The sequence below is a fragment of the Ammospiza nelsoni genome, chromosome 13 (assembly GCF_027579445.1).
Source record: "Ammospiza nelsoni isolate bAmmNel1 chromosome 13, bAmmNel1.pri, whole genome shotgun sequence".
In the NCBI taxonomy this organism is placed as follows: Eukaryota; Metazoa; Chordata; class Aves; order Passeriformes; family Passerellidae; genus Ammospiza; species Ammospiza nelsoni.
The window spans coordinates 15,772,607-15,799,744 of record NC_080645.1 but is presented as its reverse complement, the minus strand read 5'-3'; the positions used below and the strand labels follow the sequence as shown (position 1 = coordinate 15,799,744).

The 27,138-nt window shown below is 50.7% G+C and overlaps 2 protein-coding genes across 6 annotated transcripts; both read left to right on the top strand.

Moving 5' to 3' along the window:
- The first annotated feature begins 1,429 nt into the window (after positions 1-1,429).
- On the top strand, positions 1,430-13,735 carry GFOD2 (Gfo/Idh/MocA-like oxidoreductase domain containing 2). Of its 2 annotated transcripts, none has more exons than XM_059481391.1 (3): positions 1,430-1,591; positions 6,504-6,851; positions 11,463-13,735. In XM_059481391.1, exons 2-3 carry the CDS (start codon positions 6,593-6,595, stop codon positions 12,359-12,361), a joined length of 1,158 nt encoding a protein of 385 aa, XP_059337374.1. In that variant the 5' UTR covers positions 1,430-1,591; positions 6,504-6,592; the 3' UTR covers positions 12,362-13,735. The 2 variants fall into 2 exon arrangements, with proteins under 2 accessions (XP_059337374.1, XP_059337376.1); XM_059481393.1 differs by lacking the exon at positions 1,430-1,591 and adding an exon at positions 3,996-4,192.
- Positions 13,736-14,560: 825 nt separating this feature from the next.
- ENKD1 (enkurin domain containing 1) lies at positions 14,561-26,538 on the top strand. Of its 4 annotated transcripts, none has more exons than XM_059481464.1 (8): positions 14,561-14,580; positions 19,051-19,157; positions 19,416-19,631; positions 20,639-20,811; positions 22,921-23,082; positions 24,122-24,291; positions 25,190-25,326; positions 25,787-26,538. In XM_059481464.1, the coding sequence occupies exons 2-8, from the start codon at positions 19,073-19,075 to the stop codon at positions 25,945-25,947; spliced, it is 1,104 nt and encodes a 367-aa protein (XP_059337447.1). In that variant the 5' UTR covers positions 14,561-14,580; positions 19,051-19,072; the 3' UTR covers positions 25,948-26,538. The 4 variants fall into 4 exon arrangements, with proteins under 4 accessions (XP_059337447.1, XP_059337446.1, XP_059337445.1 ...); XM_059481463.1 differs by lacking the exon at positions 14,561-14,580 and adding an exon at positions 14,831-14,928; XM_059481462.1 differs by lacking the exon at positions 14,561-14,580 and adding an exon at positions 15,086-15,318.
- Positions 26,539-27,138: the final 600 nt, after the last annotated feature.

The following is a 27,138-nucleotide window of genomic DNA, read 5'->3' as shown; positions in this document are numbered from 1 at the left end:
ATGAGCATCCACCAGACCAGACACAGCTTGTGTCACCCTTGCCACCAAAGGGACAAGGGCAGCAGTCAGCAGGTGCAGGGCCCTCCCTCTGTCCTCCCAGCCTCTGTGGGTGCAATCTCTGCTGCTCCCCACTGCCTGCCACCACTCCTCCTTTTTATACTCAGAGCAAAACCTCCTCCCATCTGTCATTTCCTCCCCTTTAGTTCCTATCAGCATCCACAGGAACACCCTCCACACCACGCTGGGAACACACAGCCCAGCCCCACGTCTCCAGAAGGAAAGCTGTTCACTGGAGCTCTGCTCCACCAGCCTGTGGAACTTCCTGGCTGAAGCTGAGGTCTCATCTGTAAACCAACCCACATGAGGAAACAGCAACACCAGCATGATAATTGCTGATAAGATGGTACAAGATCCACAAGAATGACAAGTGAGAGGTTCTGTATCCCTCCTGCTCTGCCCTCTGGACCTCTGCATCTCTTCCCATGCTCTTTCTGATGTTCAGTTCCTCTCTGCATTTGAATCTTCTCTCATTTCACAACTGCATAACGATGTGTACATGTTTGCTTCCTTCCTTTTCATTTCTATTCTGGTTCTCACGTTTCCTGGCACTGATGAAGCCAAGACCTTCTCCAGCAGGACGTGCCTTCCCCCTGTCCCCAGCTGTGGTGCCAGTGGAACTAAAGGTTAATGTCTTGCTTTCTGCTGACTCCACAGAGGTGCTCTCCTACCAGAGCCCCTTCCAGCTCCACAGCCACATTCCATGGTGCTCTCTGCCAAGGAGATAAGAGAGGAGGAAATGACAATGCTGTTAATAACACGGTGCCCGTGTCAGCAGCAGCTACACCGGGTACTACACAATGTCCACAGCGACAGGAGGCTGCGGAATTCCTCAGGAGCTCCCCACGCCCTTGAAGGGCACGAGGGACATACAGAAGGTGCCACCAAGATCTTCCTCTCCCAGCTGCTGGGAGCCGGTGAGCAGCCGTGCCAGGCTGGGGAGGATGAGGAGCGCCGTGAGAAGCGCTGTTTTCAGTCGGCCCGTGGTGGCCGCCAAAATGATCCTGCCCTCGGCCCGAACCTCACAGCACTGTGGGGCTGACGGAGCACATCGAGCCCCTGAGCCCTCACGGAGCTGGGCACGGAAGAACCACCGTCAGAGCAACTGGTGCCACCGAGCAGGAGGCGCTGCAAACACCGCCGGTGTCCCGGGCTCCCGGAGGCACAGCACCGTCGGGAGGCAGCGGCCGCCCCCTAGAGCAGCTCCGGGCACAGCCCGAGAGCTCAGAGCGCCTCACAACAGCCTATCGCGCTGCTCTCCCATTGGCTGTTGTCTCTGTCCGTCACTATAAGTCCCGCCTTCCCGCCAATCTCCGGCCATAGGATTGGCCGTGTTTTATGTAGAGCCTGAAGCCCCCCCAGGGCGCCGCCATGTTGGGGCCGCTGCCCGGCGGAGGGGCTGTGCGGCGCGGGGCTGTCGCGCATGCGCGGGCCGGGCAGGGCCGCCGCCCCGGGAGCGCGCGGCCGCCTCGGGAGCGCGCCCGGCCCGAGGATGCGCCCGGCGGGACAACCCCGGTGGCCCGGCCGGGCACAGGTGAGGGCGGCTCGGACCCCTCGAGCGCTCCGGGCTCCTCCGCTGTCCCGGGGCCGCTGGGCGGCGAGGGGGGGCGCGCTCCTGCCAGAGGGCGCGGGGCCGGGAGCGGCCGGGGAGGGGCCGGGGGGTACCAAGTCCGTGTGGGCCGGTGAGGAGAGGGGGGCCCGTCCCGCCCAGACCCCTGACGGGGGAGGCCTGGTGAGGTGAGGCGAGGTGAGCCCTGCCCCGTTCCAGAGGTGAGGCGAGGTCAGGTGAGCTCTGTCCCGTCCAGCCCCGTGCGGAGCCGCTCACGGGGAGCAGCTGCCCGAGCCCCGGTGCCCCGGGCACACAGAGCGAGCACCGCGGGCCGTGCCAGCGGCTCCCGGGGCTGCCGTGGCCGTGCCGCCAGCTCTGCATCAAGGCCGGTTTGGTTCCCAGGGTGCTCCCGCTGCTGCTGTCCCCGCACGGTCCTCGCTGCCACCTTCGGCCTCGGGGCGGCACCTGTGGGAAGAGCCGTGCCTGGAGCGGGCCTTGGCTGCCGTGCTGCGGAGCAGGAAGGACAGAGCGCTGTGCCGGGCTTGTCTCCAGGTGTGCTGGGAGCTCCTTCGGGCTGTGCACTCGTGGGTTATCGCACAACCCGCTGGCACTGAATCAAAAGCACGTTTAGTAAAGAAAGCACGTCAGTTGACATGGACACGTGAACCATTCCATACACAGCCTCAAGTATGTTTGTGCCAGAGGGCAGAAGTGTTTGCTGGTGTGCTCCTCCACCATGTGCCTCATCTTTCCTGGAACCCAAAAGGAACTTTTCAGGATAAGTTGGAGACATGTGAAAAGCTTTCTCTTTATGCAGAGTCAGTGCTACCCTGGCCGGCACCTTTCTGAACATGGGCTGTTATTTTCACTACCTTGGGCCCACAACAGTTTCTGGACCCTGTGATCCTTGACTGTATTATCAATTTTTTGAGACTTCTACCTTTGGAGCTCCCAGACTTCTTCAACATGGAATTGAATGGGATGCTGTAGGAACCATCAGGTTTTTCATTGCAGTGGGTCACAAACTTCTTGTTGCCATGTGTACCAAAAGAGTCAAAAAGTTCCTTTCTATGACCAGGATGGGACTTTAAACTCACTGTGAAATTCAGCAAAAATGAAGGTGTTTTGTGGCCACAAAAAAAAAAAAAAAAAAAAAAAAAAAAAAGAATGGCAGAGCTCTTAAGTGCTTCTGTTGGAAAATTTAAGTCAGAATGATGTTGCAGGATTGATTATTTAATCTCTGTTGAAAAGAGGTTGATTTTTATCTCCTGTCATGCAAGATACCTGTTGCAATCTGGTTTCAGTTGCCCATAAAAGCTCTGCCTTTTGTGTTTTCTGGGGGAGGGTTCTCATAGGAGTGTTCATTCCAATGCTTGACTGCTGGAGAGGTTGATGCACTAGGATTTTAATTTTTATAACTAATTTGCTGAGGTTTGTGTAAAGGTTTGAGGCTTGGTGAGTTCTAAAGTAAATATGTAGAAATTGTACCTAATTCTAAGCTGGTGTTGGTAGCAGTTTCAGGCATTTCTTTCTCAGAGCTGTTCCCATGCTCTGCCGAAAGCAGTTTTCTCTAGTTTTCAGTTCAGTGCTAGATGTGACTTCTGTGCATTCAGTGAGCCTCAGTGGATAGACAAGAGTCCCTGTAAATGACAAATGTCTGCACTGTCTCATGGCAAGGGCACTTCACAACTTAGAAAAGTCTGCTGCAGGGAGCCACCTCCTTCAGCTTGTTTTGATCCAGCCCTCTCTGAGCTCCATTTGATCTGCTCCTGTATGGTGAAGGACAGTGAAAATTTCAGTTTTCTCCATCCTAAGCCACTCTTGACTTTATTACTTGTGACATCTCTTCCATACTGAGGAATCTTTCCTTGCTTAGGTCTTCCTTTTCAGGAGATTTTGGTGCTTTTGATCACCTCTGCAGCCCTTCCAGTTCTGCTCCCCCCTGCTTAGAGGAAAAGTACCAGATGTGCACACAGAGCTCCAGATGATGGTGCTCTGGGGACTTGTGTGGCAGCTCAGTGCTGTTCTCCTGAGATCCCTGTTCCTTCTCCCCAAACTGCTAATTACAGCTGCCTCTCCTCATCACTGGCCTTTTTCTGACATGGAGGGTTTAGGCTGTCTCCTCAGGGTGGCCTGGGCTGGAATCCCTCTGCTGCCAGCCCTGGAGTGTGTCTGCAGTGTGTGTGTGAAGGCTGCAGTACCCTCGGGTACCCCTTTCTGAAAGCTTTCCCAGCTCAGTTCTGCTGCTGCTCTGGGATTTCCCTGTGTAAGGATTGGCTTTTTGCTGCCCCTCAGCACCCACATCCACCCTGCTGTGCCTGCCCTGCCAAAGCAGCACTGCTGAAAGTCTGCTGGGGGAAGAGGAGGCTGCAGGTGGCTCTCAGGGGAGGGAAGAGAAGCTTGTGCTGTGCTCAGGGCCTGGTGGCTGCAGTGTTTGGGATCTCCAGCCCTGTGGGCCCTTGGACCATGCAGGCTGTGTCTCCATTCCCAGAGAGCTCTGCTGGAAGTCACTGCTGAGGCTGGGCTGGCCACTTGTTGCTTTGTGGTGGTGCTGGTGACCTGAAGATCTTGCAGCATCAGGAACTGGTGCGTGGTGCTCATCACTGGATTTTGTAGATTTTTGCCAATAACTCCTAGTGATACCAATGTAGAACATGCTATCTTTTGGGATAAGTGAGTTTAAGATTCATTCCACTTGACTGAGATTATTTTTAAGAGGCAGTTAGATAGAAAACAGGGAAGAGTAACATTTAAACTGAGTGCTTGTTACAGAAATCAGCTTATCTGAGTAGCAGGAGCCTCCTGTAGCACATACTGTGGTGTTCTCCTGGAGCATTTTCAATTAATTCAGCCTTTTCTAAACTGTTGTGGTGTTGTGTTAGACCCATCTGTGATCTGTGCAAGCAGGGACACACTCACCTGGTCTGTGTTCCACCTCACTTTGTGTCCCTTCAAACAAAAATGTTCTTGCTGCTGTAAGAATTTTTAACTCTTCCAGACCATAAACTGCTAAACAGATTTGTGGGGACTTCAGTAGTTATGCCTGCTGTCCATCCAGTTGCAAGGGTTTGTTTCTTTGTGTGATTTATATAAAGCAAGCCTGGCTAGAAGCCATCCTCCTTGCCAGTATCCCAGGGTCCCACCCTTTTATGTAGTAAATATTTTCAAGATCCTTTTGATCTTTGTCACTGCCTTGTTTGAGTGTTCTGCTGAATGTTGGATAAAAAGGAGTTTATGCCAATGAATGTTGTTCATCTTTATAGAGAATGACAGTGACAGTATCACTGCAAATGCTGCATCACACAGAATAAGGAAAAACATACTGAATTAATTAAGTAAATATTTCATAAGCTGTTTTATAGCATCTGTAAACATTTGTGCATTTTGCAAGATAAATATTCTCAAGCATTTCTGTTTTCTAGTTTAGTGTCTGTACTACAGAAATACCTGGGAATTCAGTCAGGGTTCAGTTTTATGGCACAAGCTGGGCAGTGCAGGCACCCCCAGACTGGTGAGAAGCTGATTGCAAACAAAGCCCTTGCACTGGGAGCAGTTCCACTTCTGTGCTGCTGCTGCCCAGTGCTGTGTCAGGGTTTGCTTCATGTCTTGTAATTAATGTCAGTATTTTGGGATGGGGAGATGAGTAGCACTGTTCCTGAAACAGACCATGATTCTTGTGTCTTTTCCAGAGGTGTTGATCTGGTGCTGGTACCAGTTCTCTTTTTAAATATGGTCCTTGCTTTTTCATTGTGAGCTTCTAATGAAAACTGAAATCATGTTTTTCTCTAAAAATAAAAAAAAAAAAATTCAAAGAAGGTCAAGTGGGTGTAGTAGATGAGACTTCAGAAAGGCACAGAACAAAAGCTCTGTTTTGTGGGTTTCTGTGGTGTCAGAGATTGAGGAGATTTCTGCCATCTCTCCTTGCAGCTGGTGCTGAAGGCAGTTTGGCCAGGTGTGCACAGCAGCGGGGCTAAGGCAGACTGGCAGGTAGGGATTGAAGGAATTGATTTACCAGGAAATATTTGGAAGAATAAAAGGAGTGTGACTTGACCAATAATTTGTGTGTAGGGAGTGCAATAATTCTGTGCAACCCTGCATTCCTGGAGGTTAAGTGGCATTGGCAGGAGATATTTTTAACTGTCCTGAGTGAAGCTTTTAACTTCCCACAGTGGACACAGAGGAGCGCCCTTCTCCTTTCAGCAAGCACATTTCTGTGTATTTAAACACTGGCATTCCCTCTCCTTGTAGGCTTCTCCTCCCCAGGCAAAACAAGCTCACTGAATGCAGGCTTTCCCCACAGGACATATTTTATAAATCTTCTCCAGACTGACTTATCTATTTGCCATAAAATTGTTAAGGTCCAAGTAGTTGTTTTCAGTTTGTATATTTAATTTAGAAGAAAGATTTATGTGTCCCAAAGCATGTCTATTATTTCCAGCAATTTCAATTGGTCTAATAAAAGATATTACCTCATCTCACAAACCTTTATCTCATTCAGGGGCTTACATCATCACAAATAGAGCAGCACTGCTTTTACTGCTGGTGTGACAGACTCCATGTCCTGTCCTCTTGGTGCTTCCTGTCACTCCCAGTTTGTGCCTCTCTGTGTCTGGTTTATCCTGCACTCTTGGGTATGTTTCTGTCCCCATGTGCTGAGTTTTGAAGGAGAGGAGATGACTCTCAAGCTGCTTTCTTACCATTCTTCTGCAATAGGTTTGTTAGGTTTGTCCCTTAATACTCTGTCTCTATAGATGGCACCTTTTGGGGTTTTGCTTTTTGTCATGAGGATGTTTGAGAATATTGAAAGCCCTACAAAGGACAGAAGGTGGCATACAGGGTTGTTTGATCCCACAATGTGCCTTTTCCTGATAATCACTTGTAACTTTTCCTATTTTAGGAGCTGTGGATGGAGCACCGAGCTGAGGAGCCAAACCTTTTACTGAAGGCCTGTGTGTAGACCCCGATGCTTGAATGAATGAATGAAGAATGAAAATGCTCCCTGGAGTGGGTGTGTTTGGAACTGGTAGTGCTGCCCGGGTCCTGGTGCCCCTGCTGAGGGCAGAAGGCTTCTCCATTGAAGCTCTTTGGGGCAAGACTGAGGAGGAGGCCAAGCAGCTGGCAGAGGAAATGAACATCTCCTTCTACACGAGCCGCACCGACGACGTCCTGCTGCACCAGGACGTGGATTTGGTCTGCATCAACATCCCTCCACCCCTGACTCGGCAGATTGCTGTCAAGGCTCTAGGTACCTGTTTATCTTGGAGTTGCACCAAAAATCTGTAGCTTGCTGGCAGATTGAGATTGGAAACCGTTACCCCAGCACAGTTCTGGTTGCACCAACAGGCAAATGCGGTGCTAAAAATTTTGTGTGGCATTTGTGAGAAGCTTTACCTGGGTTTTTTTTTGTAAAAATACTGTTAATAATTGCTTATAGATCTGCTTGAACCAATAAATAAATACTAAAATACTAAAATACTAAAATACTAAAATACTAAAATACTTCGCTTCGGTCAGATTGAAGTTATGGTAGGGAGTTTGTAATAAAAATCAGCTGTATCAGAGGCAATAATGAGAGGGTAAGTGGCTTTATGCTCATTAAAAAAACCCAGAGCAACAACAACAAAAAAAAAAAAAACAAACAAAAACCAAACAAAAAAACCAAACCAAATTGTTTAATTCATTTTAAATTTTTGCATGTACTAGGAAATTGAGATTTGCCAGGAAGGGGAAGGTTGTTCAGCTCTGCTTTATGCTTTCTCCACGAGTAAAATCAAACTTGGAAGTTGAAAGCCTTTGAAAATGTATTTGTGTGCACTCAGTAGAATCGTGTGAATTAGGAGCTAAGAGATGCTGGTTTGGCTGTGAGCCTGGCCACTGCCTGGAGCACTCTTGGCACATCCATGTCCATAGCAGGCTGATGTGGTCCCAGGTGGAGGAATCCTGCCTGACTCAGGAGGACAGATGCTGGGGACAGCAGGAGGAATCCAGCTAGATGAGAAAGAAGGGATGACACCCCAGACTGGTTGGGCAGGGAGATGGGAGCCAGCTGCCCAGGCAGCCTGACATTTCTAATTGCCCAGTGTGGGACTTTGTAGTGTTAATGTCCTCTCCTGCAGTGCAGCGTGGGTGTCAGTTTGCATGCAATTCTGTAAATAACAAGGGTGATATTTTTACTGTGTTTACAGGAGATACACAAGTTAATTTTAGGACAGGTAATCTCAGACCATGTGAGCCAGAGTGGTTTGTTGTGCCTCTTTTCTCTACAGTAATTTCTTTTGCAAGTAAACAAGTTCCTGGACAAACATTTGCAATGCCACTTAGATATGCAGAGTGAGATTTCAGGCTTTTTTTCCCTTTTCATTTTTATACTGTTAGATTTGTTTGTTTACCTTGTTAGAGTACTGTCCTTTGAATTTTAGGGTGTTCTGATTTTTAAATATTTGAACTATAAGTTAGAATTTATCTCTTCAAATATGCTAAAAGCTCTTTAAAGCACCTGTTAGGTAATATGCATTTCACTCGGTCTTGTGGCTCTTGATGATCAAATGGGCTAAAAAGGAGAGGGTTCACCATTCTCTGATGGATTATTAACTAAAAGGGATTGGGATTCCTTCATTGAAGGCTGGGAACCCATAAAATGACATTATCCAGAGGAGGAAAGGGAGGTAAAGCTGGTGCAGAAATACAGAGGTTGAATGTTTGCTTGAATGCAAGTTTAGGAAGTGGAAGGCTGAAAAAGCCAGGGAGATGCATGGATGTAGCAGGAAAGGGTAACAATCACTTCTTCTGTCCTGGGATGTTCTGGTCTGTAAACTGATGCAGAGATCTCAGGCCAGTGTGGTGCTGGCCTTGCCTTTCAGCTCTCCAGGTTCATTGATTGCAGTGCCATTTGCAGGTCTGCTGCCCAGTATATTGTGACTTATTTCAAGCCAGTCTTGGGTGGTTTCCTGTGCCTGAATGTTCTGAAGGAACACAGAACCAGGGGAGGGCCAAAGATGGCAGCAACATATTGTTTTGGAAGTTGAGATTGATACAGTGATGATTATAATCAGAGAATTATTTGCTGTGGATTGTTTATAACAGGTTGGTGTTTACTTGCCAAGAGACTGGGCTTTAGGAAATGTCAGAAGTGGTGCAGTAATAATGGTCTTGTGTGTTGTGTTTTGTTGGGCTTGGTTTGTTTGTTTTAAAGTGGTGACACTTTTATCATTAATTTTTTACCTTTTTCTACTTTTTTTAAAAAACCTGTGCTTCCATTTGGTAAAGAGGAGGAAAGACTCCAGTTTTTCTAGGTGGTGCAATTTCCTTGCCTCAGTTTCTTGCTGACAGGTATCCATGAACAAGCCTGGGGACAAAGCAGTGACACTGGTTTGAGTTCATGAACCAGACAGCACAGATCAAAGCCCAGGGGATAGTTCATATTAAAATCAGTGTAATCTTATGGTTTATCTCCACAGCAGGCAAAGCAAGAAGCTCTCTTTAAATTTGTGCTTCTTTTGATCTCAGAGGAACTAAATCAATTTCACCTAATGTCAGTGTTGTGGTTCATGTCCCACAGTTAAATGCACCCATCCATGCTGTCATGTCTCCTGGCTGGTGAGGGCCTCAACTGAAAATTTTGCAGCTGTGGTTTAGGAAAACAATATGGTACAAAGTTCAGGTTATTCATTACCAAAACAATAGTAACAGTCCCAGGGATGTAAGCTGCACTGCCTTGAAAAACAAAAGGCATGGCCATTACCTTGGTCAGGGACCTTGGTAATCTCTGACTTGGCCCCTGTCCTTGCTTCATGGCCATGTCTGTGAGCTTGGGGACAGCTGGAGGGATGTCCCACTGAAGGCAACAGCAGGATTATCCCAGAGCTGTTCTGTGTTCCCAGTGTCACCCTGGCAGTGCACACTGGGCTGTGCTGAGCTGTCACTGTGCTGCCATCCCAAAAAAAGGCAGCAGCCACTTTGAGCTCCTCAGGTGGCTCAGCCTGGGCTGCCACAACAGGCACAGCTTTGAGTGAGGGTGAGGCTGCTCAGCAGAGCAGGGAGAGCCCGGGGTGACAGGGCTGTCCCCAGGCTCTGCTGGCTCTGCTCTCAGTCCCTGCTGCAGGGAGCCAGGGCTGGGCAGCACCAGCACAGAGCTGTCCCATGGAGCCAGAGTCACTTTGGTGTTCTGCAAGCTTTGAGGGTGCAGATCTGCTTGGGACACTGAGCATCCCTTTGCTTTCCCTGTGGTGCTTTGCTGTGACCTGCCTGCAGACAAGCACCGTTTAAACAAGGCAGATAAACTGGACTGAAGCAGCTCTAGATGCTTGTCCAGGTGCTTCAGCTAGCCCTAAAAAGTACTGAACTGAGGGTTGTGCCTTGCCTTGTCAGCAGGACTGGGATCAGGGGAGTCAGAAATGGTCCCTGAAATGGGGGTTACCAATGGACAGCCAGGGTGTCCACTGCGAGTTTGACCTGACTCTTTGTTCATTAAAGCTGCTATGGACTCGTATCAGTACAGGGGATTTCTCACTTGTATCTTCCCATTTTCTGGCTGGGTTTCACTTGTGTCTATTAGAAGCAGAGGTTGTGAGTCTCCTGTCGCTGTCCCCTGGCTGAGCCGTGTCACGGTGTGCGCTGGCCCCTGGCCCAGGGTTCCTGGAGGGCTGGCTGGGTGCAGCCGGGAGGGGGAGCACGGAGAGCAGGAGCGGTGGGGATGTGCCAGAGACCGACCGAAGTGGCTGTGCCAGGCAGGGAGCACAGCCTGCTCCTGGCTGAGGAGGAGCTTTCAGACAGGTGCCAGAGGTGCCCAGCACCCTGTGCAGGGATTCCTGCAATTCTTGGGCAGGAAATATGGTGTGCCATGACTGACCTTCGGGTCTGGCAGTTAGTGTCTGCAATAACCATGTTAGGAATAACATGGTTATTACACTGAAAAATGTGTAGATAAGTGTTTGATCAGAACAGATGTAAAACAGGAAAAAACCAGTAAAAGTAAAGCCCTGCCATGAGAAGGGGGATACCAGAAATGTAAGAACTGGTTAAAATTTGTACTGTCATGCTCTTTTGTATTACTTAATTTCTTCTTTCCAGTTAGGGGAAGAAAGAGGATTATTGACTGCCCCATTGATTTAGGCTGAGCTCAATGTAAAGTGCATCAGGAGCAATAACAGTGCAGTGGGTCAGCTTGGGGGTGCAGCTCTTGTCTGTGTAACTCAGTTACCTTTTGTCTGATTGTATAAACAGGCTGTATGTGCAGACCAAAATTATTTGCTTTCTAATTAGAAAGGTTTGTTTTAAAACAGTCCACTTACCAAAACATTATTTCTAATTCTTGTGTTCTGTACACAGAATCTGTCTTTTATATATGTACATTTTTATATATAAGTTAATTGCATGTCCCATTTATATTAATTAATGATAATAGTAAAAAAAAATTGTAGAGAGATAGTGAAATACAAAGTGAAAATCAACTCTCCTTTCCCCCCCTCTTCCCTGCAGAGTGCATAGCTTTTTTTTTTCTCTTCTGGCTATACAGGTATTCAAATAATTTTTTTTAAATATAGCACTTATGTTGTGTCTTGTTTAGATGCCATGTGATGCTATTTGGACATTTATCTTTCATGATGTAAAAATCCTCTCCTTATTTGGAGCCTCCCTCTGTGAGAGTTTGTCAGGTCTGCAACTGGAGCATCTTGGAAAGACCATTGAGACTTGCTGGACTTGGCATTCCTACTTAATTCCCAAGTCTTTATCTGAGAAATTTTAGCAGGAAAGGCCAACTCTTAAAACCACCACTTCTTGACAACCTTTGGGACATCTGAGCATGTTTTGCTCAAGCGTGCTAAATATTGAAATTTTTTGTCCATTTGTGCTGCAGGAATAGGGAAGAACGTGCTGTGTGAGAAAGCTGCTACCTCTGTGGATGCCTTCAGGATGGTGACAGCTGCCAGGTACTACCCCAAGCTGATGAGCATCGTTGGCAACGTGCTGCGGTTCCTGCCCGCCTTCGTGAAGATGAAGCAGCTGATAGAGGAGCACTACGTGGGCAACGTCATCGTCTGCGACGTGCGGGTCTACGGGGGCAGCCTGCTCAGCCCCCAGTACAACTGGATCTGCGACGAGCTCATGGGAGGGGGCGGCCTGCACACCATGGGCACCTACATCATCGACCTGCTGACCCACCTGACCAGCAGGAGGGCTGAGAAGGTGCACGGATTGCTCAAGACGTTTGTGAAGCAGAACACGGCCATCAGCGGCATCCGCCACGTCACCAGCGACGACTTCTGCGTTTTCCAGATGCTCATGAGCGACGGCGTCTGCTGCACTGTGACTCTCAACTTCAACATGCCCGGCTCCTTCACCCACGAGGTCATGGTCGTGGGCTCTGCCGGCCGCCTCATAGCGCGTGGGACAGACCTGTACGGGCAGAAGAACTCTGCTCTCCAGGAGGAGCTGCTCTTCACAGACTCCCTGCCTGTAAACAAGGGCCTTCTGGAGAAGGGCTTCAAGGACATCCCTCTGCTCTACCTGAAAGGAATGGTGTACATGGTGCAAGCCCTGAGGCAGTCTTTCCAAGAGCAGGAAGACCGTCGGACGTGGGATCATAAACCTGTGGCTATGGCAGCCTCTTTTGAAGATGGCCTGTACATGCAGAGTGTGGTAGAGGCCATCAAGAAATCCAGTAGGTCAGGTGAGTGGGAGACTGTGGAGGTGATGACTGAGGAACCAGATGCCAACCAAAACCTCTGTGAGGCGCTTCAAAGAAATAACTTATGAACATTCCTACCTTGGAAAATGCTACTTCTGGCTGTAATGTAAAAAAACATGGTTTTTAAGATATGTAGATTCTTATTTAATAGCCTGAGTTTCTTGGTTTTTTTAAACATGTAAAATATGTTCTCATAGGAACAGTTCTGGTTTAAATTGTTTGAAGAGTTTTAAATGTTTCTGGTTTTTGCAAACATTTAATTTTTGTCTTGGAGACTGGTAGGAAAACTTGAATTGCCCTTTGCACTTGCAGTAGCTGAAGTGAATTGTGGGATCTCTGCCATTGCATGGCTTGGAAATGGGACACAACCCCTGTTGCACAGGTTGCTGATTTAACCATGAGAGCACGCAGAGCAAGATCAGGGAGTATCTGTTGTTCAGATGCCTTTTTCCTCTCTCTTGGAGACTGATTTATGTTTTAATCCTCAGTTTGTAAAATTTTAGAAAAGAGTTCAGTGATGTAACAAGTCTCTGAACTCCTATAGGACAAAAAGTAGAAGCAATGGATTAAAGTTAGCAACATACAGATCAGCCTTTTGGCTTCCTGTATGTGGTGAATGTCTTTCAAATTCATTCAAACTGATGTTTTATTTAAATGATACTATAATTCTCTGTTGTTGGTGTCTTGGCAGGAAAATATTCGGGAAGTCTGTGATGCATTTGAGCTATTCTTCCATATCTGTAGACATTATTCCTTCTACTCAAGATGCTGCCTGCATCCAGCAGCTGTTTTTCCATAAGCTCAGTGCTTATGTCAGTTGTGTTTACTGCCTGGCAGCACCAGTGCCGTGCCTGTGGGGCCACGTTCTCATTGCTGTGACTGTTACTAAATAAATGCCTCCCTGGGTCATGGGACTGCCACAGTGTCCTGGTAACAAAGTTGTACAGCATGAACCTTTCAGGGACCTGAAAGTGGAAGGAAGGAGGTATTTCCTACCTCTTGCAGCTCTCTTCATGTGCTGGCTGGGTAACTGTCACACTACACACATGCTGATGGTTGAGAGAACAGGGACTGAACTGCCATGGGTAAATGTGCTCTGGATCTCAAACACTGGCTGTTAACCCTCTGGGCCACAACATCTTCCCTCCCTCCTGCAGCTGGTGTCCAGTGGAGAGATTTGTTGGCAGATGATGGGGTGGAAGTTCATTCCTTTTGAGAAATGTTTCTCTCTGAGGCAGGTATGTGGAAAGGATAGTCTAATTTTACTACATTTGTTTTGTGTACTTGAAAGCTTTTTTTAAAATGTATTTCCCACTAAATTGTAACCCTGTGTATTTATGTATATTAACATGCACGCTGCTGTTCCATAAGCTGGACCTTCCTGAAAAGTATCATGTTTTCTACAGAAAATAAAAAGTTGTGTTTGTTGAGGGAATTCTCTATGCAGCTGTATGCTTGTGTTTGATTTGGTCAAGCTAAAACCATCTTAATAAAAGTGAACAGGAGAGTCAGAGCTGGGACTCAGTATCTGGTGAGTCCTTCCCTACTTATTGTAGAAGTTGCCAGAAGACCCCAAGTAAGAAGCAAAATCCCTGCAGTATTGATGGGACCACTTTCTTTTCTTGGTGTGTAAATTAGGTATTTACCTTTGGATATTTACTTTCCAGACTGACAGAAACAAGTCTACTGCTGTGCTGTTTTAAAACATGGCTGCTCTTGTGCTCTGCACATTCTCATCTCTACTGTGAGCTGTGTGAAGGAAGTGCATGGTTAGATTGGGTATTAGGACAAGGTTCCTTACCCACAAGGTGGTTGGGCACTGGAGTAGTCTCCCTAGGGAAGTGGTCATGGCCCAAGGTTGCCAGAGTTCAGGAACAGTTTGGACAATGCTCTGGGAGGAACAGGGTGGGATTCTTGGGGCTGTCCTGTGCAGGGCCAGGAGTTGTGCTCAATGATCCTGCCACAGGTGTGAGCATCTACTGCCTGTGGAGTCTGTGTGCCATGTAAAATGGATGAGATAACATGTCCTGAGCTCACCTGGCACTCACCACCTTCATTCAGATAGAAGAGCCGTGACTGTTTTCATGCCAGTTTGGGGTCTGTTTTGAAGCTGTCCTGGAACTGAGAACCTTCCTATGTGCCTTTGTCACTAAGTTTGCACACTAAGCACAGCTTCTCCTCTGAGAAGAAAGAAGCACAAAACATCTCCGGATGATCCCAGTGAAGCAAGGAGGGTGCCGAGACTGCTGGGTGATAAAAAGACATGACGGCAGAATTGAGCGGAGAGGTGAGAGGGGCCTCTGTGGGCTGACTGCAGCCCGGGGCTGCCCTGCTCGGGCACAGCGGGACGGTGACCGCAGGCGCGCCCGTTTGGGCGGAGCGGGTTCCAGCCGGGATTGCCCCGTGCAGTCCCGGTGTGTTTAATGCAGATATTGTGCATTACGGACCGGGGGCTCGGTGTCGGGCACAGCCGGCGGTGCCGAAGGAACAGCTCCGGCGCCCTCGGGGCCGGGCCCGCCCATCCCGGCGGAAGCGGCGGTTGCCGGGGAGCGGCGGGGCCGGGCCGGGCCCTCGGCTGCCGGCGGGCCCAGCCCAGCCCGGCCCGGCGGGGAGCGCTTCTCCGCGGCCTCCCTCGGTGAGTCCTCTCGGGGCGGCCGCGCAGGGCCCTGGCCGGCCCGGGGCCGCCCGCCGGGGCTCGGGAGCGGCGCGGGCCGGGGACGGCGGGAGCCGGCCCGGGGAGCGCCGGGCCCGGGGCAGGGGAAGGCCGCGGGTCCCCGGCACCGCGGGACTGCGCTGCTGGCAGCGTCCCCGAGCCCCGGCCAAGGGAGCCAGGGGGGTCCCAGCGGTGTCCTTTCCCCGGCGGTGCCCGCTGTCGCTCAGCGGTGCCCGGTCTCAGCACGTGTTGATCTCAGGGCCGGTGTTGATCTCCCGTGCCAGCCCGGCCGAAGGAGCTGGGGCTGCCACACAAGCTGCAGCCTCAGCACGGGGCCCGTCCGTGCATCCCGGAGGAATCGCACGCCTTGAGGTGAGGCTCCGTGCCCTCATCTGTGCTTGCCCTCCGGAGAGGACTGGGCTGCAGCTCTGTGATCCCCACAGCAATCCCTGCCCACCTTCCAGCGCCGAGCACGGCCCTCGTTCAGCTCCTGCCCCAGCAGGAAATTCCTCTGACTCCCTGGGCAGACTGTCCAAGCTGGCTTTATTCCTAAAAACCTGTTGGTAGGCACCAGCTCCCAGAAATGCAAATGCCAGTGTCACACCTGGCTGTACCTGTCCCTCTGTTTTCAGAGAGACAAAAGGAAAAATGGATTTTGAGACTGGAAGATGGGGAAGAACTGGTGAGACCCGGGGAAACTCATGTGGGGAATGATGTTAAAAGGAGAATATTAATCTCTCCCATAGCAGTCAGCAAGGGGAAGGCTTAGGCAGGGACAAAAACCACTGGTAGGTTCACAGCACATTGACCTCTGCTCCTGACTCCCGATTTTTTGGGAGGAATGGTCTCAGATCCATTGGTGCTGTTTTGGTGCAGCCCTTGGCTGTGGAAGTTATCCTGATGTGACTTTCCATTTCAGCTAAAACTGTTGAGGAAGGAATCAAACATGCAGGACCAGCTGCACGGAGATTAGCCCTTTGATTTGCTGCAGATGACTTGCTCTGCTTATCACAGATTATCACAACCGTGGGATGTTTTTTCCCATGCTTTTTGCAGAGATTGGCTCATGAAGGCAAGAAGCTGGGCTGGCATCAGCTCTGTGTGTGGTAGCTGCTTCCTGGCCAGGGACCCAGGCACAGTGAAAATGTCATCTGTGGAAAAGAGGGAATGCTTCAAAGTCAGATGCCAAGGGTTCAAGGCTGTGAATGCACCTGCCTGAGGCTTGTCTGTTCCAGTGTTTTGCAGTTACCTTAACTACTATGCTAAAAACAAGCCACAAAAGGAAGCTGTGGTTCTTACAGGCTCAGTTTACCAGGGGGATAAGTAGCATTTTTACCACTTGGTCAGCTGCAGCAAAGGGCACAGAGTCGAGTTAATGGTTATTAAACCATTAAACCAGAGAACTGGAGCCTGCATTGCTTGGCTCCTAGGCCAGCATAAAGCCATGTTCTGGTGGAGAAGGGAGCAGCACACTGAGCAGTGTTGAAATTATTGGGTTACTCCAGCAACTGCTCTGTGCCTCCTGGAGCTGTGCAGGGTGGCTGGGAGCTGGGACTGTTCCCTAGGGAGCCTGCAGGCTGGCTGGGGACAGGAGCAGAGAGGAGTGCACACATGCATCTGTTTGCCTGGACTTACTCAGCCTGCTTCTGCAGAGTGTGCCTGGATCTCACAGCCTGTGAGTGCATAAATGGTGTGTGTGGTGGCAGCAGGTCGGGTACTGCACTGCTGATGTTTAGGTTGCTGATGTGGTAAAGCAGATGCTCTCCTGGGTGCAGGAAATCCCCCAAGAGGGCTGACCCTGTCCCCTCATCCCTCTCCTCTGTGTTCATAACTCCTGCTGTGTTTTCCTGGTGCTTGCTCCAGTGCTTCTCTGATCCCCCTGTGGATATAAAAGTCACGTTCCTTTTGGACAAAAGGTTACATGGGCAGAAAACAAATTCAGTGAAAGAAGTGACTTGTTTGGTGCAAGGGAAATTGCCTCAGCACAGGATTGTTGGTGCTGCAGAGCTGTCCCAAGAAACAAAGCAGGTGGGAATGGCAGCAGAGGCCATGCAGCCCCTCTTTCAGGAGTGAGCCATGAGGGTCTCCCACTCTGTCCCCTAGCTGGGTTTGTGGCCAGCAGGAGCAGAGCAGCAGCTGGGGAAGTGCATTCCTGGAAGTCTGGCTGGGCCACTGCTGCTGGGATCTCGTGTCCCTGCTGTCCCTGCATGGACAAGATGCTCCCTGTTGTTATGAGGCTCTCTGATCTTGCAGGATCCCATGCCAGAGGTGATGTGACTTGCAAATCAGGGAGTGGGTGTCATTTGCAAGCTGCCTGCAGCAGGGCAGGGTGCAGTTGGGATGTGAGGTATAAAACGAGCCTTCCATCCCCCGCCTCCCCTCAGCCTGCCTTTCCCCCTCAGTCCCCCGCAGTCATTGTCTGCTGGCACAGGGCTTGATTTCAGCCTGTCATTTTACGTGTAAATCACTGGGGTGGGACCTGAGTTCAGACCAAGATCAGATGTGCATTTCAAAGCCAGTAGCTGTTCTGGCGTGATCTCATGGTGAACGCTTGCTTTTTTTTCTTTTCCTCTAGAATAAGAGAGGCTGTTCTGGCTTAGTCGATCCATTATCGAGGAGATTAAATAATACCAAGCCAGCATCCTTTTATCTCTGGCTGAGAGTCTGTGCCTGCTTTTCAGAAACAGCTTTTCCAGAGCAGAGCAGCTGGCTAGAGGCTGCACATGCATGCTGGTGTGCAGCATCAGCACTGCTTGCATTGCCTCTGCCCTTGTGTCCAGGAGATGAATAACAGCATTTTGCTAATGGGTCTCATGTCAACAGGGGTGATTTAGCAGGGAAGACTGCAGTGCATTAGTTGCTATGAGTCAGATTCGCTCAGCCTTGCACTGATCCTTTATTGGTTTATAAATTAAACTGCAGATGCTGCGTCCCGTCAGTGCTGGCATGCTGAGGATCCTGAAGGGGTTTCTTCCCGTGGACTTGTCTCAGCAATGTTTAAATGACTGCCTCAGGAGTCGGGGAGGGCAGGTTGTAGCCCCAGCTCTCACAGCAGTGACTCCAGCCAGGCTGCCCTGGCGCCTGTCACAGTTGTGGTGTGGCTGTGATGAGGCTCTTGTGGCACCTGCTGAGAGCTCATCAGCAGTGTGTGCCTGCTGGGTGGCACCCTGCAGGCTCGTGCTCTGAGCTCTGCATTTGTTGTAGGTATAAAAATGCTGTCCAGGAGATGTTGGTGAGCAGTGCAGGGAAATTGATGCTGGCTGCTCCTGGTGGCAGGGTCTGTGCTTCTGTCATGGAGAGAAGAGAAGCAACAGGGACCCTGTGGGCCAGGGCAGGGACTTGTGGCTCTGTGGTGCTTCAAAAAGTACTTCAGAAATGAAAAATATTCTTCTCTGTACTCCCCAAGATCTGAGAAACCATCTGAGCTCTTCCCCAGAAATCCAGTCTCTGCCCTGCATGGTCCTGGAGGGAAATGTGTTGTCTTTTTGGGAAGTGTTTGTCCTTCTGAGGGTCAGCCCCAGCCTGCTCAGGGCTGTGACAGCACAGGTGTGTTCTCAGGGAGGACATGGCCATGTGGGGCAGGAGCTTCAGCTTCCTCTGGACAAATTGTGTTTGAACCACAGGAGCCATTTAGAGGAAGCCCAGGTACAGGATAATTCAAATCTCAGGCTAAAAGCTGTCAGATGATGGCCAGTTACCTCATGTTTCCTGTTCACTCCTTCTGTGTCTGTATTCAGCGTTTCCAAATGGGAGAAAAAAGCCACAAAGGATTTTTTGTACTGAAGGTACCAATATTACACCAACCGTGGGCATTTTCAGCACTGGTTAAAACACTGACCCACAGTAGGGACAAGGCTGCTGGATCCTTCACCCTGCACAGAGTCCAATTTGGGGTGGTTTGTACCTGCAGGACATCTCTGGAGCTGGGGGTGAGGTGTCAAATGAGAGTCAGAAATTCCCCTATACATATATATATAAAATATCTATCTTTTATATATATATATTTATATTTATATTTATTTATATATATTAAATGTAGCTTTCCAGTGGCTCAGTGAGCCCTGCTTATTTCTGTTCTGTTCTGGTGGTTGTTTTCTGTGGCAGAGGCAGAGCACTGTGTGGCAGGATGTGTGAAGGGCCATCCAGGATTTCTGGACCCATTCCTCCAGACCCAGGGCTCTTCCCAGAGTATTACAAACGGCCCCTCTCAGGTGAGTCCTTGGTGCTTGGTACAGGTTTGGGGCTTTGTGCTTTGGTGTGACACAGCCTGGTGTCCTCAACAGTCTCTGTTCACACTGGTGAAGGTGCTTCTGGTGGTGATCCTGAAGTATTTTGTACAGCTGGTTGAAAGATGGGAAAGCATAAGGCAGAGGTGAAGAGTGGGTCATCACGTTGTTGGTGGGTTGTGTGTGCAGAAAACTGAGGTGAGATCATTTCCTGCCAATGTTCTCCTTTTCCTTTCCCTGCAGCTCGAGGGAGGCTGGAGGGGAATGCTCAGAGGCTGTTTTTGACCTCCAGCCCCCTGGACCCCGTCCCCAGCCCCTGCCTGGCTCTGGGCAGTGCCCAGCCAGCCCCTCGTGTCCGCCCCAGCGGGAAGGAGTTCCTGGAGAGGGGACAGAAGGGGACCCTCAGCCTCCTGCTGCAGCTCCAGGGCATCTCCCTTGATGGGGCAGTGCCAGCCAAGAGTAAGTACAGCCAATCCACTGCTGCCTTCAGCTGCCTTGGGGGCCAGGCATGAAGCATTTGGGGTGGATTCCCAGGATCTGCTGCCTGAGGAGAGCTGGAGCTCCACAGGGCTGGTCACCCCATCTGCAGCTTTGGGCCTGGCAGTGGAGTCACCTCTGCTGGAGCCAGTGATGCTTTGGCTCCAGTTTCAAGTTCAAAATGGGAAGAGGGACCTGAAAAAAGATGCAAAAATTAGGACTTTGTAGTAAAACTTCTGTATGAATCAAACAAAACCTTGATGTATTGAGGATGTTTAACATGGTGAGTTCCAAGTTGGAGAAGCCAGGAAGGATTTGGGAAGGCTGTCTGTGTATGTGGATATGAGAACAGCTTTGTAGAAGATGTCCCCTTCTCCAGGGCAGGGATGTCACCCAGAATACATTCAGAGGTCCAGGAAGGAGATAAGGTTGAGCCCTGTGTGTCATTTTAATTTATTTCATGTGCTGGCATTGCCCTGAGCTGGTGCCAGTGTGGTAGATGCCACAACTGCTGTGCCCAAGCAGGGGGGGAACAGATGAGCATCTGGCTATGTCAGCTGAGATGTTCCCTGCCTTGGGGAGCCCAAGGAAGGATAATTTTTGATTCAAAAACAAAACAAAACAGAGTCCTAATCCATAATCTTCATTGTGTCAGTGTGGGACAATGGCTGACCCTACAACCAGGCACAGGGCAAGCTCAAGGCTGTGCAGCCCTCTCGACTTCAGAAACACCTTGTGAGCTGAGCTGGGAATGGGCCTTGCTCTTGAGAGGGGCTGGCATGGTCCATACTGGGACAAGAGGAGAACAGGGGAGTCTGTGGACACCAGCAGTGAGCACAGACGTGCATCTACAGGGGCAGGAGCAGACATAAAGGTCTGCTCTGCAGGAGAGGGAAGGGCTTGCTGGGTCTCTTGGCTCTTGGAGCAGCTTTGGGAGGGATCTGTGGTAGTGTCTGGGAGGTGAAGGTGTGTCTCCCCTTGCTGAGCAGGGAAAGAGGCCAAGGACTACGAGAAGGAAAATGTGAGGAGGATAAAGGAGATTCAGAGGAAGTGCAAGGAGAAGGAGCGAGCCCAGGAGCACAGCCAGCCCAAGCCTGTGAAAGCTCTCTGGAAATCCCAGAAATATGAAAATGTGGAGTCAAAGGTGAAGGCCAAACTGCAGGTTGGTGTCTGTGGAGGAGCTCTTGAACTCTCCAGGCTTGGGGAACAGTGGGATGATGGAGACAGGGGGGTCCTGAAGCCTGCAGGATCTGGGGGCATCTCAGTGCTGAGGCACAGTGGGCAGGTGTGGCAGTGGGGCAGTGAGTGAGTGTGTGTGGTTTGGGTGCAGACAGTGACTGCTGCCATAATCCCTGTCCTGCTTCCCCCTCGTAGCTGTATTTCCTGCCAGGGGATGCTCCCATCTGGCTTTTCAGCTTCCCCATGTTTGGGGCAGCATTTTTTTGGGGTTTGTGCCAACAGGCTGTGGTGTTTTACCCAGAGGTGAGATCATCAGGGTGCATTGAGCCTCAGTCCAACTATTCCCACCCTGTGGATACACAGTGGGCAGTGTGTTCCATGTGTGAGCATCTTCCCCAAATGATTGTCCTGGTGAATAACTGTGGGATTCACATTCTCTGAACAGAGAGAGACAATTTTCTCTCTCAGGTTCAGAGAAAGTGAATCCCACAAATGACCACTGCTCTGGGGGACACACAGACATCTCCATGCAGTCAGGGTTGAGGCCTCAGAGATCAGCACAGCCTCTGAGGGTGCTGAGTTGGAGCCTTTAAGTTCCTCCTCATCTCTGCATTGCTTCCCTTTCATCTGTAGCCAGCTTTCAATGCTAAAGTGACATGTATTGATAACAACTGTCAAAATTGGCAAGATGATTCCCAAGCCAGAGGTTCCAGCTACTCTGTCCCTTTTCCAGGTGTGTCACCAACCTGTTTGGTATCTGTGACCCTTCCACACATGGGAGCAAACCCACGAGTGCTTCAAGAGCACAAGCCCACGCTCCTGTTTGACAAATCCTCTGGGTTAGAGGCAGATTGAGCTCATTTCTGCCTTTGTTGTGGGGAAGGGGGGTGGTCTCTGCGCAGGCAGTTCTGCGTGGTGCGTTCCCTGTGCTCTGTGTGCTCCTCCAGAGGCCCTGGCACTGACTCATGGTGCTTTAACTGTTGCTGGGGCTCTCCTGGAGCTGAGGTGTTCCCTGTGAAGGATCTCCATCTTCTGTGGAGCTGCTGCTGCTGCTCAGAGTTTCAGTTGATTCTGCTGGGTCTGGATGACTCATGCAGAGTTTTTTCTCTGTCATCTGCCCCTGAGGCTGTTAGCTGTAGCAGTTGTCTTGGGAAGGGTTCTGGCAGTCCCAGTGCCCTGTGGAGGGAGATGGGGCAAGCTGTGCTCTGTGCTCCTGAGGCCACAGACTCATCTTTGAGCCAGCTGTGCTAGGTAAAAGCAATTCTCATTAACTTATCAGAGAGATCCAGATTTGTTGAAACAAGACTGATCATCTTTGGAGCATGAGCAGTCTGAGCAGTGCTGAGGGCATCCCATACCCTGCTCCTCACACCAAACCCACCAGTGTGGCTGCCCAGTCCCACCCTGTCTGCAGCTCTGCCCAGCTGAATGGGCCAGGCAAGAGGAAATCTTGCCCAGGGAGCTGCAGTTCAGGCCTTGGGTATTTGTGAAGATCTGGGGTGGCCCTGTGCAGTTCCCATCACTCCAAGGGCAGAGCAGAGCCCCAGCTGTGTTTTTCATAGGGTCACCCACTTGCCACAGTGTCAACTTTTGGTTTTCAGGGTTTGTTTGCAAACAAGACTGACTGAGATAGTCCCAGACCACCTGCTGGACATCAAATACTGTCACCCTGTGCCTCAGCCTTTGAAGATGCCCCTCAGATGCAATTGCAGCAGACTCCTTCACTCTCTGCTCCTTTTTCTTTCTGGAGTGATACAAGCACAGATTTGAGGTGCTGAGCAGAGAACAGCACCTCAGCAGGCAGCCTTGTGCCTCCCTGCTTGATCCAAATTTGCTTCTGCAGAGTTCCCCCCATTTCTTAGCTATTCATTCAGTGGCCAGGTCTGATCTGTTGCTGTTTCTTGGCCTTTGCTGGCTGATTACAGATTCTCTTCCCCCAAGAATTTCTGCAGGCCGTGGCAGAAGGTGTGTGCTGTCGTGTGCCTGCTGCAAACCTGTGCTGAGCTCCTGCTTCACCACCCAAACGTGGCTGAGAGGGTTTTTCTTTGCCCCAGCCTCTCTCCACTGTTGGATCTTTCCTTGCCTTTCCCAGGAGACCTCTCCACCTGCCAATCCCGAGGCTGTGAATTTCCTGAGGGCGTATTCCCGCTGTGGCTCTGGGATCAAGCCATGCAGACCCCTGTCCCCAAGGCCTGCCAGGGCAAAAGCAGGAGCAGACACAGAGGCTCCAGAGGCACAGGGTGCTGAAACCAAGGTGAGTTACACACTGGCTGCATCCATCCATCCCAGGCATTTCTGGCATGGAAAATCCATTCTTCTAGAGTGTTGGGGCAGATGTGCTGCAAGAGTAGGGAGATCTGTAAATGCTGTTCCTGGCTGAAGGGAAGGAGCAGGGTCTTGGTCACTGGGGTGGTGAGATGGATATTCAGGGACTCAATTCTAGCTTCATCCTCACTCATAGTTCAGGAGCTCATGAAGTTCCCTGTGAAAATTCTACCTCCTCATGCCAGCAATCTCAAATTTCCCTTCCAAGGGCTTTGCAGGAGGTCTTGGGGTTTTGGAGGCTGTTCCCATTGTAATCAAAGGAACTGTGGCTTCTGGATGTTAGATAAAAATTTGGGAAATGAATGTGTGTTTTAGTAAGGAGAGTTAAATCAGCATTAGTAGTTAAATCTTTCAAGTAGTCTGTTTGGGAGGTCCTAAACAGCTCCATGACTCATGTCCTTTTCCCTTGGCAATTGTGAGATTGTCAGTTTGTTGGTTCCTAAATGCCATGAATGACTTAATTAAACAGGACATGATTTACAAAGGAGGAGACCAGGAAAATCTTAAATGCAAACACAGACACCTTCTCCACTGTTTTGTCCAGCAGAGGAGCTGTGGTGGAGGTGCTGTTTCTGGGGAAGTGCCCGAGCAGCAGAGTTCCTGCTCTGCCAGGGGTTCTGTTGCATTTCTTAGTGAGCTCCCAACCTGTTTTTCCTCTGCCCTCAAAATGCTTCATAGGGACTACATCAAACCTGAGGGTTTTTTTGTCTTTCTGGCTTTTAAGGCATGTGGTCATCTTGGGGACCTTAAAGAGGCCAGGATTAGGCTTGGCTTTAGGTGCCTGCCTTCCCAAAGCGTGGCCACAGCTCCTGCCCGAGACAGGCTGTGCCGAGGGTCCGCCTGTCCTGCCATCACACAATCCACTCCCTTGTGTGCTGCATTTCTGCTTTTCCCTCATGTGGCCGGTGTCAGCTGTCTGTGTGCCTGTGTCCAGCCTGCCCCTGATGCCTGGCTCTCTGTTTCTGCAGCTGCAGGTGGAGGGCAGGAGCGTTGACTTCATCAGGCACAACGCGTGCAGCGCCAAGCGGGCGCCGCTGCGCCGCTCGCAGTCCCTGCAGGCGCTGGCGCAGCTGCTGCAGCACCGGCAGCAGGAGCAGGAGCAGTACAATGCCACGCAAAAGGGACACGTCCCCCAGTAGTAAGTGTGCCCCTCTCTGCTCCACGGGACTGGGACAGCCTTAATGCACCCCCTGGGGGTGCCTGGAGAGATGGGCTGGGCATAGAGGTGCTCTTGCAATGTGCAGCAGTGCCTTTTTCTGGGACTGGGGAGTAAACGCTGCCCCTGCTGCTTTCTTGGATTAACCAGCATCCCAGTGTGAGCGGGCTCAGTGAGAGTTTTGTCTCCTCCTCCCTTGCTTGCTGTTGTGCAATGATGCTGATATGGGGAAGCTCTGTGTGCTTTGAGATATGTGCTCCTGCCTCTTTGTAGGCTTTGTTTCATGTGATGTACCTTTGGCATGGAGAGGTCTGGGTTTGGAGAGGCAAAGAGCTTGCTCTGCTTCACAGGTGTTCATCCTGCCTTGGGCCTGGGTTCTGAGGAACATCTAGCTAGTGCTGTGCATTTTGGGGCTCTGCATGGCAAACAGACCCTGTCCTAGGTCTGACTGTGGTGCCTTTGGCTGTGCTGTCCTCTGCCAGCATCCCTGGCCTGAGCTGCTGTCTGACTTCATTCTGCCATTGACCCGCAGATGGTTTGGCGAGGACTCAGTGAGTCAGAAAGGAGGAGCAGCAGCCCTTGTCTCCAAGGAGCACTGTTGGCCTGAGTGCATCTCTGCCAGCAGCCCTTTGTAGATGTGCCTCCACATCCACAAAGGGCTGCTGGCAGAGATGCACCCAGGTCCACATATGTGGACCACACGTTTGCTGTTCCACACATGTGCTTTAAACACGGTGTGTCCCCCACCATGAGAGTGTGTGAGGGTGTGTGGCTCCCTGGGCTCCTCAGCCAGTGACACGGAACCTGGTGGGGTTTGAAGGGCACATTCCTGGCCTCTGCCTGTGCCAGATGTGCTGACACGTCTCTCCTTTGCCCCCAGCCTGCTGGAGAGGAAGGAGCTGTGGCGCAGGCAGGCGGAGGAGCGGCTGCGGAACCTGCCCGACCCCGACACCCCCCCTGGGCACACCCTGATGCCCGAGGGACAGTGCCTGGAGACCCTCAGCAACCTGAAACAGAGTAAGAGGGAAAAAACAGTGAGTCCAGCTCAGAAAAACAAACAGTCCCAGGCAGGATAAGGGAGAAGAGACACAGGGATACATTCCTGCCACTTGGAGAGTTGCCTGGATTAGGGCATATATAGGCAGGATGTGAGCTGGATGCATGGAAAGAGGAATCCGTGTCCTGCAGGTTACAGGACTGGCTCTGGAGCACACTTGTCCACTGGACTTGATGTCAGGGTTGCTATTGCTCCTAAAATCTTAGAAAGATTTTGGCTGGAAGGAACCTTCAGAGGTGTCTAGTCCAATCCTTGGTTCTCAAAGCTGGAGCAGGTCCCTCAGGTCCTCATCCAGCTGAGGTTTAAATAGAAGGATTCTAGGTCCTTGTTCCAGTGCTGCCATTGTGTTCATAGCTCTAGAAAAAGGGTGGATTTCTTTACTTTTCAACTTACACAACTTCTGTTTTCCTCTTTTTACAGGCCAGGAGCAGCTGGTGAAGGACCTGGTTCTGCTGCCCATGCGTGGGGACAGCCTCAGGATGCAGAAGAGGCGGGTGGAGCTCGAGAGGAAGCTCTCCCAGATAGACGAGGCAATCAAAATTTTCTCAAGGCCAAAAGTCTTCATCAAGTTGGACTCCTGAGCTGCTGGGGCCAGGTGTGCTGTGCTGCTCTGCCTGAACATCCTTTGTTGCTGGGCAGGAATGGACATCTCTTTTTGTGAGGAAAGGAGAGGAAGCCAAGTTCCAGACCCTGGGCCCATGCAGGTGCCAATAACAGTGTCCAGTACACAGCTGGCATCTCCTGCTCACCTTTCAGTCCTGTGTCTTGTCCACAGAAAAGGGAGGAAGATGCCCTAATAAAGGCCCTGCTCAGTGGTCTGGGGAGCAGTTGTCTCTGCTGCTTGGCTTCTCACAGATCAGCTCTCTGCTCTGGGTCTGTGGCATCACTGCTACTTTCCCGTTTTTTCCTACTTCTAGAAACTGGTAGGAGGTCTCTTGTGCTGCTGCCTGTGGTATTCCTTGTCATTCTCTTTCTCCTGAGCTGGACCATGGTCATGGCTCATCCTGAGCACCTGAGAGCTCAGGGAACAGCCTGGGGACAAGAAGGAGGCACAGAGCTTCAGTGTTCTCTGCCCAGGGAAGGGCTGAGCTGTCAGGAGGGTCTGGTTGGATGCCTGGAGAAGCCTTTGTTGTCTGTGGGGCAGGAGATACTCCAATAAACCGTCATTTCCATCTTGCAGTGTGTGTGCAGCTCCCAGTGGGCCCAGCAGGGCCTGAGGAATGCTGTGGGCAGCAAAACCATCAGTGCAGGCAGGGGATGAGCTGTGGGCTCACAGGGCTGGATGCTGGGACATGGACTGGAGAATGTGAAAAATCCTGCTGGATCTCCATCCAGGCTGGCAGGACAGGGCTGGAAGGTGCCATCACACAGGTGAGCTCTCTGCTGCCTTACCCTCAGATGCCATGCAGGAACCTTGCAGACCTTTGCAGGGATTTGCTGCATGAAGCAAAGAAGCTGTGAGGGATGGCAGGAGGACTTGGTGCATCTCCTGCTCAGCAGAGGCACGGTGCCACAGCTTGGAGCCACATCCAGCTGAATTTGGAGAATGTCCAAGGGGGGCTTGCCCCCTTCACCTTGCTGGGGCTCTGTCTGCAGACAGTGCTGCCCTCAGGGGGAACACTTTCCCCTGAAATCCCATCAGGTTTTTCCTTCTTGCAGCTTGTGCCGTTGCTCCATCTCCATTTGCTACACAGGGTGGATTTGCTACTGTGTGTGGATTTTCCAAGCAGCGTGTGGATTTTCCAAGCCTTTTTGCAGGGGTTGCTCCATCC

Excerpts from the sequence above, each read along its gene's own strand:
- GFOD2 (XM_059481391.1), top strand. The coding sequence starts at position 6,593 with ATGAAAATGCTCCCTGGAGTGGGTGTGTTTGGAACTGGTAGTGCTGCC. Across the intron at positions 6,852-11,462 it reads GATTGCTGTCAAGGCTCTAG|GAATAGGGAAGAACGTGCTG; the intron begins GTACCTGTTTAT and ends TTTGTGCTGCAG.
- ENKD1 (XM_059481464.1), top strand. The coding sequence starts at position 19,073 with ATGTGTGAAGGGCCATCCAGGATTTCTGGACCCATTCCTCCAGACCCA. Across the intron at positions 19,632-20,638 it reads TGGGGCAGTGCCAGCCAAGA|GGAAAGAGGCCAAGGACTAC; the intron begins GTAAGTACAGCC and ends CTTGCTGAGCAG. Across the intron at positions 24,292-25,189 it reads AAGGGACACGTCCCCCAGTA|CCTGCTGGAGAGGAAGGAGC; the intron begins GTAAGTGTGCCC and ends CTTTGCCCCCAG.